Raw genomic sequence first — 20981 nt, 5'->3', positions numbered from 1 at the left:
GCTTTTTCGACGAAGATGAAGCGATGGTTCCAAATATTCCGCATATAGACTTTCTACAGGTGAGGTGCGAAAAGCACCGTAAGCTAAACGTAAACCCTGGTGATGTATGGTATCTAGCATTTGAAGATATGATTTTCTTGCAGACCCATATACTACAGAAGCATAATCTAATTTTGATCGGATAAGACTTTTGTATAATTTCAGAAATGTGGTAATAACTTAATAATGTGGGGATTTTGATCCCCAATTTGTACTTGATAAAACCTTTAGTAAATTTAAAGCTTTTAGGCAATTAGTTTTCAAATGTTAAATATGTGGTATAAAAGAAAGTCTTTTTATCAAATATAATTTATAAAAACTTAGCTTGATCAACTACTGGAATTTTAGAACCTGATATTTTAAGTTTGGTTATGGTTTTTCCGCATTCGATCAAAATGAACACATTGAGTTTTTGACTTTGAAAATTTAAAACAATTTTCTATTGCCCACTTTTGAATTCTATCTAAATTTTGTTGAAGTTGCCTTTCAATTGTTCTCATACTTTTCGATCGATAGCAGATAAGAAAATCGTCTTCATATAGAGAACAATCTATGTCTGGTCTAAGAGCGCTTGCTTTATTGTTTATTTTAAGGCCAAAAAGTGTAACAGAAAGGATGCTTCCTAGTTAAATGTTGATGCTGCACATCAAAGACGCTGCCAAATGTGAACAGTCAATCAGCATTGAAAATCGTTCTCTATTACAGTTGAATAACCGAAGCACAAATATTTTTTTACTCCATGGTCTTGGTATAAGCTCGTTGTTTAATACTAAAGTTGCATATCTTTGTGATAAAAATAGAACCTTATTCATAAATTCACAAGGTAATGCCAAGTAAAATCAAAATGATTGGTATACTTTAAATGAATTCAAGACAACATATGCCGTGAATATATCCATTTTAATATTGGTACGAATTGCATAATGTTCGAATGATTTTGAAGACGAACTGGTCTGCAGTGATCTCCACTTACTGGCCCTAGCGTAACGAGTTTACGGTTTGGAAAGAACCGCCTCTCTGATAATGGGCGTTGTTTATGCATTGTGACTTGTAATTTAATGATTCGACAATTGATATTTATCAAAGTTGTTCTGGTTCCCTTCTGCCCACTCAACGAAGACTAAATGCTAGCACACGGAGCATCATTTTAAATTTTTGCCACAATTTAAGGCGGAGCCGAACTTCAACAGAGGCTGAACGAATGAAGTAAGTGACACTGGCACAGTCGTAACCTCTTTCAACGGTTAAGTTTTAGAAAGATCGACTATAAACTGGCTTATTGGCATGTTATTTATTGTGTAGACAAAATTAGATAATGATTAAAAGAATATGATATTCAAACATGTCATTATCATTTCAGTTAGACGTTTATTTGAATCCCTTAAAGCTCAGTGACATGTTGTACATCAGAAAAGCTATTTTTATTAGAAAATTTGAGAACAGTGTGATTTTGTTAAAACAAAAAAATACACAAAATCAAGTCTAAAATTGTCCGCATTTGCTGTATGGACAAATGCATATCTACTAGACCTAATATATATTAACAAATTTACTTCCCTTTATTAGAAGAGCAAAATTGCTTAGTTTTTCTTCCTGGTTTAAGGGTTATTTTTCAAAATTCACAATAAAGATTTAAACAAATAATAGTGAAATCAACCAGAACTGTCTCCGCCTACTCAATCGTGGATCTGAACTCAACCAAAGTACGACCTGGGACCTAGGAGCTTCAAAACGATCTTTCTGCGGCAACGCGCGCCCCAGGCCGTGTCAATTGCACTCCTAACCCTCGACCCCTAATGAAGGTCGGTAGTCAGGAGTACCCCAAACTTCACGATGAGTAAAGCATGTTTGTGACAGCTCCATCAATCTCAATATCGAAATAATGTTGTATGTTGATGTAAAAACAACATACAATCATGTAAATGTTTGAAATTAAAACATTTTCTACCACACGATTCTAAAAAGAGCCTAATGAGAGCAAATATCATCTGTGTTGGGAGTGTACAATATGTATGTTTGATGTTCTGATGGCCCGAAACTTTTTTGTGATTTGTCACCAAACAATATATGTATTACATTATAATGAATGAAGACTATAAGAAAAACACTGTACATGCATATGACACCTCTCTTGGATGGTATTATAGTTTATTGTTATTGTTTTTAAGATTGTTATGAACATTAAAATCCCTTGTGTTTTAATGTGCGTTAATAGTACATTAAGATAATCATTCAATTAGGAGCTGTTATATTGATAAGAGTTTGATAAGGAGACCATTTATTATTAAATTTATCCCGATTACAGGAAGAATATTGGATATACTTTTCTACATTACAATGAAAAACTAACGTATTATGAACAGTTTGTATATTGAAGTTTTGGTTATTATACAAAAACTTGTTAATATATCTTTTTGCAACAAGAAAAATAAAATTTAATGTTTCATCCATTTTCTTTTCATCAGTTATACCAAAAAGAAAATTTTCTTTTGAGAGTTCATAATCGGTAATATTCGGACATTTAGTTTTAATGAAAGCATTTCAAAGTCTACCAAAATTGACTAACATACTGACATTCATAAAAAAGATGTTAGAGTGTTTCGTTATTTTCCCTGCAAAAAGAACACGTATTGTCATCTTTTATTTCAATCTTAGTTAAACAAGTATTTGTTGCTAGGATTCTATCTATTAATTTGTATTGGAAGTACTCCAATCGAAAATTTCGGGTAATAATAGTTCATGTTTCCATTTATCTTGAGTTGTTGGGTGTTTTTTTATTGTTAACTAATATTTCATAGATAGTATGACAGACTTTTATGTTTTGTGTGATCTTGAATTTGTTTGGGAATGATTGGTTTCAAAGTATTAAATTGTTCAGTACATATTTCATGTTTAACTCTAAAATTTGATCGGGGTCTTAAAAGTCCATCGTACTGTAAGAAATTCATGTTTATTTGTAGAATATTTTGAATAGATGGTAAACTATGAAAATGACCATCTATCAAATCAGCAAGAAAGGTAATACCTTTCTTGAAACAAATTATTATAGAAAATCGACCTCCGACCTTCACTGTTGGATTGAACCAGATTGGTTGCTTAAGATATTCTTCCCAATTAGTTATTTGAACTTTCGGATAAAATATATTCCATGAAAAGAAAACATCTTTCCAAAACGGATCATCGATTCTATGTAACTGATTTTTTAAAAAAGTCAAGATCCAATTTTGAAAGATTATATATATCCGAAAAGGACTGTTCGATTAGTTTTTCCATTTTTTGTTTTCATTGAACACACGTCTTATCTAACTCAACTTTAAAGATTGAATGACGGATTTTAGTTCAACCATGTTGAAGCCACCTTCTGAAATCGGTTTACTTATAACTTCTCGTTTAATCTTGTCCCTTGAGTAATTCCAAAAAAAATTAAAAAATAGAGATTCTAGTTCTTTGATTATTTCGTTGGGCGTATTTGGAAGAGAAATAAGTAGATGATTGATTTTTGAGAAAGCAAATGTTTTAATAACAGTTATTTTCCCATAAGGGGTTAGAATTCTTTTCGACCATTGCTGTTATTATTATTTTATATCTGCTATTTTCTCGTTATAGTTAAGATTGATTATCTCATTCAGATTGAGCGAGCATTTTATTCCAAGAACATTGACATTTTCATTTTCCGATGAAATATTTTCTTCAGTTTGAAATTTAATATCGCTACCCTTCATGCTTCCAAACCAAATAACCTTAAGTTTTTTTCTATATTGATGCGAAGGCCGGAGGCATTGGCATAGAATTTTAATACCGAAAGCGCATTTTTCAAAGATTTTTCTGTACCATCCAAGGTCTCTATTTTGAGGGGAAGTAACTCATGTTTACTAAATTATTTGTTCTATTTTAGGTATAACTTACTTTTTTCGTTGTATAAAATTTACCAGTTGTACGGTCATCAAAAACATAAAGGCCCTGAGGAGTGAATATTGATATATTTTTAATGGCTTTATATGCCTTAGACTGGATTTTTCTAGTTTGTTTAGTAAGTACATACCTACAGATATTCTGCTGCAGGATCTTCTAATCACTATGTGAAACTAATTATTATTTTTTATGTATTATATAAATTGTTAATAAAATAAATTTTGGTAATAATGAAAGGTAGAAAATTAAAGGCGATATGTTTATAGGATTAACGTTATATTTATTTTTAATGGAAACTGGAAATTATTAATGTTATGTGCATACATGTCAATGTGCATGTTTCTTATATTTGTATAACACAGCCCTGGAAGAATTTTGAGAAGAGTCTGACCATTAAAAGAGCTGAATTCCATACCGTCACAACGCCCTGAAGTATGCAGTTGTTTAAGATCAAGGTTTTCTTCTGCAACATATAATCAGGTTGTTTTCAGAGAACTCTGTTTAAATACAGTAACCAGCTTTCAACATTTTCTAATGAGTGCATTTACTTCATTTACAGATAAATATTGATTCATTGCAAGGCGAAGCCCTTTAGAAACTTTAAGTATAACTGTCTCAAATGTCCTGTGGTACATCACTACAATATACTTTTCCAGATTTTGGTTTCTAGACACTGCAAAATAACGTGACTGCAACACCTTAAGTACGTTTTTATACTGTACTTTAAGGTTTCATATTTAATGTAAGACACTCTGCAATAGCTTGTGACACTGTAAATGCTCTAGTGGAAGGTATGAGAAAAGCCATTTTGATTTTCAAATAAGTAAGAGACTGTCGGTTGTGATGTTTCAGTGACAAACGGTCATTGATGGAAGTGAGGCATCACTCTTGGACACACTCTGTGAAGGTTACAAAGTTATTTGATTCTCAAAATAGAAATGTCAATTGTGAACTAGATTTAAAGTTAAATAGGAATTAATCAGATTGTTAAACAATTTTATTTACTTTTTAAATACATCTTTTACTGTCAGAACAAGTATTTGTCAAACCATGGAAAAATGTTTACTAAGCAAAGTTAAAATTATTAAACATTTTTATTAATTTATTAATTAATTGATTAATTTATTTATTTATTCATTTATTTTGTTAATGCTAGAATTCTTTTTATTTGAGAATGTAAAGATGCAAATTTTACTGATATCGCATCACTTTCTATCAAAGTGTTGAAAGAAATGTTAGCATTATGATATAAATATGTTTTTTTAGTATCTTAGGTTACACGTCTTAATATATTAATTAACATTGTTAAAGAACTCCATTTTAAAATAATTATGTATTTTTAATGAAACTGATGTACTTAAACTCATTATATATATTCAGAAATCTACTTCATAAAGTTTTTTTTTATCATTTTCTAAAAGTAAATATTATTTTATTGTCAAGATATACTGTGTTTAAATAATCTTACAAATGGTGCTGACACCGGCGTTTTGACAAATGTTTAACCTTGCTCCGATGTTCACGCTCAAGATGTGATCACAAGTTAATGGCAAGGATAACAAGGATGTCACATTAAATATGTTATTATTTATGCAGGTAACTTGTGCTATTCTTTTTCAAATAAAAGTACTTAAGAAACTACGCTGAGGTCCAGAAGCCTAAGAACATAAAGTTAAATTTCTAAGACAGATCAGCTGAGAGACTTAAAACAAAAACAAAATATGCAAGAGATAAATTGAAAGTCTTACTTTGTTGGTATTTTAGCCCAGTTTGAGTGAAAAGCATCGCAGCGCTTTTCGATATTGGGTCATTTTTTCACAATTAAAACTATTTTGGAATAACTGATAGAGCGAATGATCAGAAATTTTGCACACGAGTTATTGGCTTATACGTACATCATATGGAATATTCATCTCGAAAGGCTGTGTATGTCCAATCCTGTAAAAAAGAAACCTGTCAGACATGTCAGAGGAGACAACATTCTCGGCTTATTAAATATTGGACGCAATAAAGGAAAACAAAGGTATAGAAAAAAACCAACTACGATGAATATATCTGTATTTGTATTAAGAAAGCACTTAAATGTTCAAAATTATATAAAATTGACAAAAAACTATATCAGATTATAATTTCAAAGAAGAAACAACTCTTGAAATAAAGATGTTAGGGTTCCTTGTCATGCATGAGGTGAATTATTGCAAAGAACGAATATCTTAGGTCTAAAGAATAAAATATTTATAATAACAAAAATAATTGTTAAAAAATGTATATTACAGTTTTCAAAATGGAGATAATTTTAGATGTATAAATCTTATAACATATGATGTAGAAAATGATATCAATCATATTTTTGAAGTTCGAATTGAATACCTGAAGAAATAATTAAGTAACAGAAAATAAGGAAAATTCTAAGTTTAAGGGGAGATCATTATAGAAATATTCACACTAGCGTTATAAACATATGATACAGAAATTATATCAAACGTACACTTATAGTTTGAAGTAAATCCATTATGATTAAATAATGAAGTAAGAGTAAAAAACATTTTTTAAGGTTCAAGGGAGATATTCCTGAAAATATTGATGCTAGATAAATGAACCCTTTCATATGATATGGTTGATGATAAGGAGCATATATGTGAAGTTTTAAGTAAATCACGTTTGAAATATAGAAGTTACAGTTAAAAGGAAATTTTAAGTTCATGGGGAGATAATTCTTGAAGTGTTATTGATCGAGTTAAGAATCTTGTCACATAACATGTCAAGGAAAATTATAGTTCAAAGGGGATTATACTGAAAATATTGCGTCTCGAGTTATGAACTTTGTTACATATGATGAAGTTGATTATATATTTGCAGTTTGGAGTTTATCCCTTACAATATAAAGAAGTAAGAGTTATAAGTGATATCTTTATAGTTCAAGGGACGTTAATTGTCAAATTTTTGTTTTTAGAGTTATGCCCCTTGTCGCATATGATTTGCTTGATTATAGAAACATATATTTAAGAAATAACATCGGCCTGAGAGGTGTATATCGGCTATTTAACACCGGTTTGGAGTTTTGATGCGTAGGAATTGACCACAAAGGCCGTAGGCCTGAGTAGTTAATTTTGTCGCATCAAAACGACAAAACCGGTGTTAAATAGCCGATATACACCCCTCAGGCCGATGTTATTTCGATTCTAACACGATAAAATAAGGAAAATCACTAATGTTATTTTTTCAAGCGGAAATAACTTCCGGTGCCGATTTCCGTATAACGCTGTTCGATATTCGCACCCTACTGTTGCGAAGATATAGAAATTATCAAACAAAAGAAATATTAAGTCAAAAACGTTATTTTGTCAAGTTTTCATCAATCAAAACTTACGTCGTATTGTGTTTACATCAGTGCCCCATTTATAATTCTTGTATGTATGAAATAACGTCAGCTTGTTTACGAATGAGTTGTTTACTTAGGATGACGTCATTACGCTGCTTACGGATTGGCGCCGTTTTGTCAAAATATTTATTAACTGATATGGATCTAATATGTGGTGTTAGTGTATGTGAGATGTTATTTCGGTATTGTATGAAAAGAAAACATTATACGATCTGAAAATATAAATAAAAATGCTTTTTATTGTCGCTTTAAAATGCTTTGTAAACTATACAATCGAGGGTTAAAACATAACAGCGCATATACAAGTAGTCCCTAACCGGTGTTTATTGGCAGTTTAACACCAGTTTTTTCCTTCTTTGTCTATAGTGACAATACCATGTGAGTGTTAGAATTGCGTTTAAAGTTGATATCTTAAGAAATATAAGCTATATATTAAAAATATTTAACTGCACAAACACTTTAATCTGAAATCTGACCGAGGACGCAGGCGCCAGTGTTGGGATGAGTAGGACAGCACTATATATTTCGTATAGTCAAACTAAAAATGTCAATAGTGTCCTTTCAAGCAACGCTTAAAATGGTCGAATGTTCAACATCACGTAGGTTTGATAGAAATATCATAGTATAATAAATGAGGTGTAAGTTTTCTTTGAAAGTCACTTAATTGTGTGACACCGGATGCCATTAAGAACTGACGGACAAGGCGATTACTGTATTGTATCTTGACATGCACGACAAAATTTATTTCCTTACACGCTACCGCTAGTTATTTGTAAAGTATTGCATTAACAATGTTTATGATGAATATGTGGTTTGTGGTATGTGTGACGTTTATGAGAAATGTGTTGTATGTGACATGTATTAGATATGTGATGTATTCGATGTATGTGATGTATTAGAGTTATGATGTGTTTGTATAAGTGATATATCTTAGGTATGATGGATATTAAATGTATGTGGTGTATCTGATTTATAAGGTTTATGTGATCTGATTTTTATGGTTTACGCGTGTGTGATGTCTGTGAGTTATGAGCGATATGTGATGCATGTGGTATTTGTAATGTGTATAAGGTTAGAGTGATATAGGATGTGTCCGGTATTTGTGCGATTTATGTGATGTTTTTATAAAAAAATTATAAAAACATAAATTGTAACGAAATCTGTTTATTAGGATTCTGGGTAATTATATCAGTACAAAAGCAAAAAAGACGCTCCAAGATAAGTAAAAACTGAAAATAGCAACAACAACAACAACATAAAAAGAAATCGGGTGTAGAAATATAAAATAAGCATACTCAACCGGCAACTTTCTTATAAGTTATTGGTTATATTTTACTTTTTTTCCTTTCATGGTTCCTTTCATTGCATGCGAATTATGTAACATTAATAGTGTAAGTTTTCATGAAGTCCAATATAAACGTATTTTTGTATACTAATTGCATACGTATTATTGATTTAAAATGTAGTTGTTTTCGATCTATAAATTTACTAAATGTTGCAAGTATGTACACTTATATACATTTTTTCTAATTCTGTAAAATATCCATGTAATGAAAATAATTGTAAAATGTAACTGTGTTATTTATCACTCCAAGCGTTTTTTTATAAGTGTTTTCAATTGTTTTGTTTTACTTATTAAAAACAGGTTTTAATTGGAATGTGAATATGCATTTAAGCCACAGAGCACTTCTTTAAACAAGAAATTAAAGCTTAATCTAAGCGTTTATAAGGTAGCCAGTAAATGAATTCCAACGGTAAATGTCTGCCCATAAGTGGCTGTTGATCCATTTTGCCACTACCCTAACACTATCTCCCCTCTTAAGCCTAACGATGGTGTTGACAAAAGCACATCCAACGGCGGTATTCTCATAGGTACCCGAAGTTGCTAATATAGCGGGGCCTTTCACCATGGCAAACCTCATATGTTTGCCAGGTTTGCTACATAGATGAGCACTAAACGTGTAGAGACCAGCTACAGGTGCTGTGAATGCACCAGTCTTCGCATTATAGCCATTGCCTTCGTTCAATGTACACACGGGAAAAACCAGTGGCACGTTTAAGGGGAAAAATGCTTGCTTGTATCTCAATTGAGCCTGAAACGCAATCGGCCCTGAAGAGAAAAAAATATATTCATGATTGAATGATACAACTTTATCGAAAGTATCAACATCAGTGTTTCAAACACTGTAATATCTAATATTTGCTATATATTTTTGCTCTATTGCATGTATATGGCGCCTATACCACGTGACGTTTTGCTAAGTTTCAATAAAGTATTGAGAATTAACTATCGGCCAAAATTATTTTTAATATTTTGTTAGTTTTAACGGAATATAAGCTAGAGCCTGTCATTCTCAACTTTAACAAAGAGAGTTGCCTTGAAAAAAAAGAAATAGTTTAAGTGTCTTGAAGCCGCATATCTGACTGATCAAACAATCGGTTTCAATTTTCAATTTTCAATTTTACCCCCTAAAACATTCTATGTGTGTGTTAATAACTGAGAAACCGGTGTGTATATAATGTCCAGTTTGCATGTTAAGAATAATCCATTTTTAATTTTGGGGACATCAAGATGGAAATGAGGTCTGCCAGCTATAAAGAATCTGATCAGACCATGCGGATGTAGGGATTGGCCTGTCTCTATACAGTCAGGTGGCAAAGGCTAGTTACTTCCGTTCCTAGACAACTAAGGTTTAAACACTTATGAAAATTCAACATGAGAATAATGTATTTGAAATTGATTTCAGTGATCATATAACTTTACAACATTATTAAATAGATTATCTAAAGAGTTAGGTATATCTGACAATTATTCAACTGCTTTATTAATACGTATTTGCCATGGTCGTAAAATCGAAAAAGTCGAAATATTATAATTGATCATTTTTAGAATGCACTAAGGTCTAATCCTATAATTTTATATAAAGTAATTTTATTAAATCAAATCTACGCATCGTGAAAGAGTCATTAATAACTGTATTGACTTTTAATATGGCATCGTATTACTTATCTTTTCATTAAGTTGTTTATTGCATTTAAGTAGCGCAAGGATTATCCTACATCGTTTTTCAAAAAGGAGTTGTTGTATATTAATAAAGAAACCGCGTCTGCGAAATTGTTAAATATATAATTGATTCATATGTATGTAATCCACTCAAAAACTAAAAAAACATAAAATAAAATGGCTTTAATGCGATCGATAATTGACCGTATAGATAGTTTATTCTATAATCGTGATTATATGGTAATCACAATAATATAGTAAATAAATTGAGGAAGTTTGAAGTTGTAATTTCAGGTTCCTTTTCGAAATATAACAGGTACAAGTATACTTCTTATCTTGTCAACAAATGCTTGTGAGTCACCAGAACATTGTTGTTGCTCATTTGAAATTTCTGCATACGAGTCATGCTTAATCTAAATTAAAACGCAGCGCAAAAAAAACTTTAAACGTAGCAATAAGTGTAGGTAACCTACCAGTAGGAATTTTGATGGCATTCACTTTCAATTTAAACCAGGTCAGACACATTCCTACATGTAGAACCTTTACACTACTTGAAACGTAAGTGACTATCCTTTGCGATCAATATAGGGTTGGGTCACTCTAACCAAGCTCAATAATGTTGGCAGGTCAAAATAAAATTTTCATCTTCATATTCTTAAAGATGATAATGGACAGTTCAAAAATGGAAGATGAACAAGTCAATTTTAGAATATAGCAGAGTTAAGGTAATAAAAATGTGATGGAAAATCAACATTGATTTCATTATGAATTGCAGTCTTCAGTTTTATTAGTTGGCAATCATTTTACTGGCAACAAGTGTGAAAGCTCTTGTGCTTATGACTTAACAAATACTTACTGCTTTCGATTCCCCGGGCAACAACGTCTTCTTTGGTAATGTCACAGCTCGCAAACGAGGCAAATAGCCCCTGAAAACAGATTACGAAAATAAGTAAGTCACTAAAATACGGATAGATAATTGATAATTAGAATAAAAGAATAGATAGATTTAAATTGTGTATAAAAATTCTAAAGCTCTAACAGGTGTATTATACTTGTAGAATTTTAAACATTGTTCAATCGCTCTATTTTCATCTTCTTATGATGATAGCTAAAGAGAGTGTTTTAAAATGCATCAATATTATATAATTATAGTGCCGTCCGTGAATGATTGCTTAAGCTCGTTGACTTTAAGTCACTTGCCCTACACCACTGTTGGTCGAGTCCCACCAGGTTATTAGATACTTTCATGTCATGTTATTAATTATTTGATCTTAAAGTACTGCAATGACCGTTGGAACATTTTTTCAAAATTTCAATTATAGATGTTTAGACGAGTTCTCTGACAAGATAATCAAGACTGGTAATTAGTAAAATCAGACTTTACAGATTAACATGTAAATATAAATATAAGCAACAGGTTTATGAAATAATGACAAGCGCTAGGACCGGTTTAAAGATCTTAAAATTTTAACGATCGGTCTCCTTTCTACTTCCTAATACACAAAGGTATATCTAAGAATTGATTTTATTTCAATGATTTGTGACAAATAACAAATTACTAATTTCAAAAGGTATGCACATAAGATAAATCACTACTTTATCGCAATATCAAGCAAAATAAATCATCAATGCACTATGTTGTTAGAGCAAACGCGAACTTAATACACAAATCCTTAAACATGTCAAATGATGAAAATTAGAGAACACAGTTATTTTGTCAAAATATTCTTCTTTTCAAAACAACTTAAAAAAATAAAAATAATATCGTATGGCTTTCTGCAAACTAACAGCATAAATATACATGAACATAACGTATAAACTTTTGTCTACCTAAAGCATAATAACATTGAATTATAATGATAACGTAAATTAAATAAAATAAAATGAAAAGTAATAAATTAAATGTTTTAATTACCAAGACTGCAAACAGCGTAACAATCATAGTAGCTCCTGTCATGCTTTGGATACTGCGAAATACCAAAATGTTCGAACGCTGCTGCTCGCACAGGTCTTTTAAACTAACCATCCATCCCACGCTTTCAGTATATCAAAGAGATCCATCCCGGATCTATGTATTATGCAAAATCATATAAATTATTTTGACATTATTACGAAGTTCTAAAGTCCCGGATAGTAATAATATTTGAATATTAGATGTTTTATGCATCTGCGAAATTTGCTTAACAATAGTAGTCTCCATATTAAAAAAAACACACACACATACGATGCACTATAACTGCGCAATACCAAATGGTTGAAAGCCGCCGCTCGCACATGTCTTTTATGGTAACCCTCAATCCCACGCTTTCAGTATATTAAAAAGATCTATCCCGGATATCTGTTATAAAAATGTCAGACATTGTCATGGATGTCGAAATTTTATCCGGATATTATTTTTTAATAAATTGGCTAAATTTGCTTAGCAATCGTAGTCTCCATATTAAGAAAATACACAGCCACACACCTTCACACAGGCAAACGTGCAAACACGCACTGCACCATGCAAGCGGAATCCAAAACATCTTCAAGCAAGCGATAAAAACCTACCAAGATAATACTGTAAACCTGCAAATTTTCGCGACCAATTAATATTTGCTTAATTCATGGAAGTCATTGAAGCATGATTAAAAATTTGCAGTCATTTTGCTAATTTCTTGGTAAAACGTTTTGTTTTAATATCTGTAGACGTTGTAGATGAAGAGATATATATGATGGCTGATTTGGGACGCTTATGTGAGTCGTGCTGTCGCTAGCGATAGCATGACAAAGCGCCAAACGGTTTACAGTGAATATCTTCAACAATTGACAATGCATATATATAACTGTTGACAGTTAATATCTATAACAGTTGACAGCTAAAATTTATAACAGTTGACAGGGAATATCTTTAACAATTGGCAGTGAATATCTATAACAGTTGACAGTGAATATCTATAACAGTTGACACTAAATGTCTATAATAATTGACATGGAATATCTGAAACAATTGACAGGTAATACCTACAACAATTAACGTGGAATATCTTTAACAGTTGACAGTGAATTTCTTTAACAATTGATATGAAATATCGATAACAGTTGACAGTGAATATCTTTAACAGTTGACAGGGAATACCTACACAACTATTGACATGGAAAATCTATAACAGTTAACAATGAATATATATAACAGTTGACGGTAGATACGCTGTTTTAAATTAATGATATCTCAGAACATCATCAAAACCATTTTAACCATCCTTCTGTACTTTTTCTTATAAATGATATTTGATCAACCAAAATCTCCAAGGAGATATCACTTGTTCCCACAAATAATGGGTTCGAATCTCTGAAAGAACGTCATATTCTTTCATGTAAGAAAGCTATCCAATGATTTAGGAACGTTGACAGTTCCACTCAGGTGTCCGTTTGTGCCTGAAGTAATGTAAAGAGGGACATATGAGGTCTTCCTCGCCATTTAAGCTGGAAAGTAACAATATGACCTCTTCTGTATAGGTGAAACGAAACTTCCACCCACCCACCCCACCCCCCACCCCACAAAAAAAACAAATTGAAATGCGCTAGCTTCCCAACCGAATACAGTAAAAAAAAAACAGAAATTAAACAACAAAAAGTTATTATAAATTTAACGGCGCGTCAGTTGAAAATATACCTTTTTATTTTATGCTTTTCAGTGGATTTCTGATTTATCCGTGAAAACTATGTTTGATAATTTCACAGTGGAAGTTATCAAAATATAATTTTACACTTTTCAATGAAGAAACTACTTTTTTAAGATTTTTCCCATGTGGTACCTCAATTTTATTTTTGCTGACAATTCTGACAATGTCAGGCTGTTTAAAGAAAACGCAAAGCTGAAATTGATAAATAACTTAAATATCAAAAGTAATAAGAAGAAGAAAACTATTCATTCAAATTCCAATCACTAAATTTCGTCTCTAAATTTTTTGTTTCATTTTTACAGTCTGAAAAATACATTCCTTCCACATGCAAACTGCTCTTGATGACATTCGGGCATATTAAAGTATCCTACGAGTAATAACTGCCGTATGCTTTTTATGAAAAATTGAAAAGCAATGACAGCTACAGCTCGTAGAACAAGTAAACCACCCAGCGTTCCGAGCAAGTTCCAAGTCTTCCATTTTCATAGCTGCTTTTTTTCATGTTTTCACATCTGTCAACACTTATTTTTTGTCTGTTTCAATCCTCAAATATGTTTTCTTTCTTTTAAAAAGGTGTATGACTAACAAATCCAAATGATATCCCTCTGAATCAAACACAATTATTTTCCTCCCGTGAAATACATAACTTTAAAAAATGGCTGCCGCTTACATTTAACAAAGCCAGGTCTAATATAAATTCGCAGTAAGTAACAGAAATATGGATAGATGGTTGGAATTTCCTCCTACAAGAATTGTTTGTTTTTATTATTAAAACAAGCGATCATTCATATTTTTTAAACAAAATAAATAATATCACTGTCATTTAACGTTGATTGTCGGACTTATTTTTCAGCTCAAGACTTATTGTTTTCAATGAGAAATTCGAACTAAATGGGGCTCTCTATGGGGAAACAGATTTTAATATTTATGTTAATATTATGGAAATTTCGTTTAAACTTGTTTTTTAGCATTAAATAATAAGAAAATTTGTTTGTTTGTTGTGTAAGATGTAATTTTATTTCATCTCGTGAACTTTAAAAACAGTATTCTCACTCGTGGCTACGCCACTCGTGAGAATACTGTTTTAAAACCCACTCGATGAAATAAAATTTCATCTTACACACAAACAAACAAATATCCTCTATATCTCATTTGATCAGCTCGGACTGATCAGTTCGCTTAACGTTCCCACGCAGTAGATAGAAATTGAAAAAAAAATCCGGCGCGTTAGCTTAAATGTTCTCATTCACTTTGCACGCACATAGACATGCATTTTCGAATTTCTTGATTTTTCTTCTGTTGCAAAACTATTGTAAAATAAAGGCCAAGCAAATGTTGTTTGTGGCGTCAAAGTTATGATTATTTTATCGTGTATCGTCTTTTATTAATATTCCTAACTCTCAGATTCATGGGTCCACAGTATTTCAATCACATTCATGACCCTTACCTTTACTTTCTGGTCGGGTGCAGTTCATTTTTTGTCGCTACGTTAAAATCTCGACTATTAATGTACTAACTTACAGAAACAGAGACTTCCATTGGCCACAAGATGCGACGCATTCGATTCTAACACAGCGATTACAACCTATCATTTCCAAATGTCAAAACATTAGACCCCCTCTCGTTTTGGGATTATAAGTCAGAATACTAATAATGATGAAGTTTATAAATCAAATAAAACCGACTAATTCACTTTTGTGACTACCCTTTCACTGTTTACTATTGCCCCTTTTGAAAGCATACAGAAAAAAACATTTCGAGGTTTACGTTGTCATCGAATTTAAAGTTCTTAGACAAACAACCTGACGATACTTTTGACATAACTGGCATATATTAAATCGTTACAAATTGTCATGAGATAATTTCATAATATACTCATAGGCCCATTATCCTGATGAATCCGTAGGTCTCTTTTAACGGACAGAAGAGGAATCCGAACACCTGATATACCCCATTCCCTTCCCATTGATTAGATGGTTAGCCTGAATACATGTTATTTTTGTACAAGATCTCTAAATGATAATTAATGAAGAGCTTTATTTAAAACTGCCAGGTTAGGATGCCATAAGATCTTGAAGCAACATGCCTCTAGATTAATGATTATTTTCATGAAAGTTTTGAAAATGTATTTAAAAGCAAAATATTGTAAGGAGATCTATGTAAAGTGAATAACCTATTACAAACGGAGCTTAAAATCCACGTACAAATGCACAAATAGCCCTTACTGTGTTAGGAATGCAATGGATAATACTGCAAAATCAGTCATTAACCACATATAACATGTTAATTATTACGTGAACCTTGAAACTTTTTTCCTTTTCTTGCAATCTTAGTACTTTTCTTATGTTTGATTTTCTTGAAATATTTTTGCTCATCTTCAGGCATGCAGCTTTAAAAGTTAATCTACATACAAGTTGTCGCGACGTTAGTAGCATATTAATAATCATATAAATAGTATATAAATGCATTTATTTGCATATGGACAATTAACATTACATTAAAATACGAGCTTTCACATAACAATTCAAATGTACAAAAACTTATGCAATTATAAGCACACACTCAAAACTTATGTAAACAAGTTTTCCAGTTTATTATCTATGTATCGTGTCTCGTTTGTCATTAAAAATATTCTGAAAGAGCTTTACTCGTCAAGCAATTGCATTTTACTTTATAATATTTAGTATAATATAAAATGAAAAAAAAGCTTAACTCTTTCAAATTCATTTTATAAAGTTTTCAGTGCGTCAAATGAATAACATCTAACAATTGTTCAAGTTATAATGCAAGATTGCTCTTTGAATAATTTTGTAAGAGAAAATAAGTAAACATTAAAATTTTATATTCAAAAAAAAATATGATAATAATTCAGTTTGAAATATCCGGCTGAATATTTTAAAACTACTTTTCTTTTAAATAAGTGTCATCAGCTAGATTGAAATATTTGAGGGAAATGATGTGGATAAACATAACAACAAAATACGGCATGCAAATTAAATAGAGAATGTATAAACTTAATTAAATACGGTGCCCAGGAGGATGTTACAAAATATTAAAGTTACAATAAAACGTTGGGGGATACGAATGTACGCCAACAGTTGTTTAGATACGGGTATGGCTATATCTAGACGAATCAAGACAAAAAGTCTTAAATATGTAATATATCTTGTCTTCTTAGACATATTTCCGACTAATTGGTAGACTGAATATATCTATATCTATACATTTCAATAACAAATATACATTGTTTTTTATAAATGGAAAAACCGTTCAATTTCGGATTTCACAGTTAAACGTGGAATATATGTGGCATAATGGTAATTTAAGATCAGAAAGAATATGTTGTTGCCACCTGTTAAATAAATAGAATAATGTTTTATGGATAGCTAATTGTAAATTTTAATCTGTTAAAATGATAAGTTACTCAACTTTAATTAAAGAAATACAATGATTTTCAATTTGCCCAATATTTAACAGAATAACACAACAACACAAATAAATATGTTTAATTGGTCTAGAAATGATGCTTAGGACCAGTAAATATGAACATTTAATGCAAACCGATTGCTTATTGGACAATAAAACGTTGTATCAAAACTGAAGGCAATTTGACCTATTTCATCTACACGACTTTCATCAATTGGTGGATACATCACTCAAATGCTTACATAATCTTGGCACCAGATTTATGCTTTTTTCATGAAAATGCAAAAAAAAATATTAAAAAAGTTAATTATTTTCACGTGAAAAAAGGAATGTAATTAACACATTGCAAACGTCACTTTCAATCCACGTAAATTACCAAATAAATTAAAAAAATTCAGACTTAAATAACTTACTGGGTTAGTCACGTAGAAAGAATATGATGATAAATACTGCAAAATCAGTCATATCTTTGCATGTAACATGTAAAGTATTGCTTGAATTATATAAAAAGGTTTAACTTTTCTTAAAATCTTAGTTATTTTTTTAATTTACTTTGGCTAGTCTGGGGGGCGTACAATTTTAAATTAAATTCAATTCAATATATTTATTGCATAAAACATGCAGGTATACATATTTAAAGCAAACGATAGATGAACTCCAATGGTAAAATCTTTGTACATTTTGTTATTTGACATTAAAATGTCAGATCATTTAAACTCGTAAAATCCCAAAGATAAATTAATAAAATGTTGTGCACCACAATAATTTCAAATAAATGCGTAAGTGTACAAAAGCCAAAATGGTGCACAAAGTGAAATTTTGGATGTTGAAACTCCCAAATGAAGGAGAGCTGGCTATTTATATGCCACAGTCCCCACACTATCCACAACTTTGTGGAAAAGAACTCTCGACAAATATTTTGTAGACTCCGCGTTTTTTATTTTTTTTTCGGGGGGGGGGGGGGGTGACTGCTTCACAATTTTTTTTCTGTGAGACCCCTAAATATTTTCCGTAGGCTCCTACTAAATAGTTAAGTGGGGTATCTACTTTCGCCGAAATAGGCACCTAATCAGCAAAATGCATAAAGTATAACTTGTAATAAGAATAAATATATCTCAATATCACATCTCTTAATTACACTATTAGTAAACAAATCATCAGAAAGGAGTAAAGTACTATCCAATGCATTCAATACGTAAGTCAACGAAACAGTCCAACATGGCCAACATGGAAAATATACATTACAAATTTCGTAAATATACAGTGTTTTCAATTATATCCAGATGGATTCATCTACACATATTAAATGAGGCTGCATCATATACAATCAAACTTTAACATCTAGGATGTGCAATAGTACAATAAACTATTTTGACAGAAGTCACGAAACCACATGATTCTACCATGAATAAAATTTAGGGAAAAGCTTCTGGATTCAGAAAGGATTAAAGTTCTGGCACAATACGTAGATTTAAGTTGATGTCCTTTGAACACCGTACAATCAAATGGGCAGACAGCAGTTCAATCGTCGATAGCTGTACTAGTATGTTCATGTCGGCGCACGAAACACAATTGACTGACGGTAAGTATTCATCTATTTTTAACATATCTCCACCGTGTTCGAGTAAATCAATGTTATGGATTCATAGTCATCATCCAAAGGAGCATACTAACAAATTTCTGGCCCTGTGCAAGCTTTACTTCACGGGAATTTTGAGTGAAAATAATCACACTACCCGATGAGATGCGGCATTTTTATTTTTAAGTCGCAAAAACTTATATTTTCTCAAGATTATAAATCCTTTTATCATACGATTCGTAAACGTCAACATTTCGTCATTGAATATTCAAAACCATACCTTCAAAAATGTTTTTTCTGTTAAAGTTATAGGGTATTTAAGTTTGAGTGTCATCAAAATTTTAATAACGTCATCAGCCGTTCACCTCTTTTTGATGATGACATCGACGGCTATTCATCGGCGAAAAGAATAACGATGAAAGCCGTTCGAGTAAACAATTTCCAGCGCTTTTGTGCTACAGTAACTAGGAAAGAGTAAAAAAAAAATATTTCAAATATTACTTTATTCATGATACTTTTAAATAGAACACAACTAGATTCACCTGTAAAAGCTTCACAAATGAAAGTATAAGTAGATCTAATAGTGAAATCACAAAAGGTAAAATTTCTAGGGCATTACAATACGTGTCCCGGTGTCTCAGTCTTAAACCAATATATAAAAAAGTCATTTACGTGTGTGTCCTTACTTTTCTAAATATGACTTACTATTTGTAACAAATGGATAACGAGTTAAGTCCTTTTTTCATACTTGCGTCTGCACTACGATTAAAAATAAAACGATGCATTTAAATATTTTTGTACTTTCCGAGTAAAGTGTTCGTGATAAAGACCATCGAGGTGTTGCTTCTAAAATTTCATGTAAACGTTATTCTTGTAGAACAATAAGTCGATGATAGGTAGATGGGATGTCCTTTAGGAAAGCATTTGTAGATTTGTGTTCTCTCCTACCTTTATGAAAACATTTGTAGATTTTCTATCATACACACTTAATTTATTGTTGACAGTTTAGATGTCATTTTTTTTTATTATTAGAGTTTATCCATTTAGTCACACACAACGTAACATTTTCAGTTATCAATGCATGTATTACTTTACACACAAGTAATATAGATTTTAGAAATATTTTTCCAGTAAATTTCTAAATGGTTTGCATTACACTACATCTCGTACTTTTTTCGTACTTTTTTATAATCATTACTAACAAATGTGTACACAAAACGAAATTGTAAACTGTGAGCATAAGTATTTGATTTTAAACAGATTTTGGAACTTGTGTACAATGATATTATCATAGACAAATATTTTAATTTTTTTAAAACTATTAATCATTTATATGTCTGGTTTTGTAGACTCTTATTAAAAGTTTACACAAAAGAAAATATTTTCGACTCTTAAACATTTAGAAAATGAAAATTGATCGATTGGCAAAACGACTGTTGAACCGTGTTAAATTAATTATTCATAAAAAATTCAATGCTTCAAAAGAATAAAAATTACATTTTTTCAAACTAAATTGATAGTTTGCTCTTTATACATTCTTTTAAATAAATAGATTATTTTGTTATGTTGATATAAAGTTTTAAAACTGCGTATGAGTTGATGAAAATATTAAACATAAAAATAACCTTGAAAGATCCAGAACAGTTTTGTTTTGGGGTGTTGTTGTTGATTTTTCTCTTTGTTTTGAAGTTTTCTTTTAGAATTTGGTTGTTATATTGAGTGATCATGAGCTATAAATATCTTAAGCAAAGGATGAGAAAGGATAATCATCTGCCTTAGCATTTCAATGAACAATTAAAGAAAACATTTAATCGTCGTGATCGCTTTATAAAGCTTATATTGCACTGTATGTTAACTAGTATCAATTGTCACACAAAATTAAAACTGCTCCATGCTCAATGTGTGTGGTTGATCATGAATCGAAGATGATAGTGTTAAATAATAACTGCCACACATGCAAGTTCGACTTTCTCCAAT

The 20981-nt window shown here is 31.1% G+C and overlaps 1 protein-coding gene across 1 annotated transcript; it reads right to left on the bottom strand.

Annotated features, from left to right (window-relative positions):
• Positions 1–8481: 8481 nt before the first annotated feature.
• Positions 8482–12411, bottom strand: LOC132741666 (heavy metal-binding protein HIP-like). Its single transcript, XM_060729887.1, has 3 exons — positions 12253–12411; positions 11194–11263; positions 8482–9443 (listed from the first exon to the last, which is right to left on the bottom strand). Exons 1-3 carry the CDS (start codon positions 12361–12363, stop codon positions 9049–9051), a joined length of 576 nt encoding a protein of 191 aa, XP_060585870.1. The 5' UTR covers positions 12364–12411; the 3' UTR covers positions 8482–9048.
• Between the last annotated feature and the right edge of the window lie 8570 nt (positions 12412–20981).

This window comes from Ruditapes philippinarum, unplaced genomic scaffold (genome assembly GCF_026571515.1).
Source record: "Ruditapes philippinarum isolate M1 unplaced genomic scaffold, ASM2657151v2 ctg4244_1_1_1_1, whole genome shotgun sequence".
NCBI classification, from domain to species: domain Eukaryota; kingdom Metazoa; phylum Mollusca; class Bivalvia; order Venerida; family Veneridae; genus Ruditapes; species Ruditapes philippinarum.
The sequence above is the reverse complement of the archived record's forward strand: the minus strand, read 5'-3'. Positions and strand labels throughout refer to the sequence as shown.

What these genes read in the sequence shown, in the direction of transcription:
- LOC132741666 (XM_060729887.1), bottom strand. Translation starts at nt 12,363, where the DNA reads ATGGTTAGTTTAAAAGACCTGTGCGAGCAGCAGCGTTCGAACATTTTG. An exon ending in TTACGCTGTTTGCAGTCTTG is followed by an intron (nt 11,264 to 12,252) that starts GTAATTAAAACA and finishes ATCTGTTTTCAG; the next exon opens with GGGCTATTTGCCTCGTTTGC. An exon ending in TGCCCGGGGAATCGAAAGCA is followed by an intron (nt 9,444 to 11,193) that starts GTAAGTATTTGT and finishes TTTTCTCTTCAG; the next exon opens with GGCCGATTGCGTTTCAGGCT.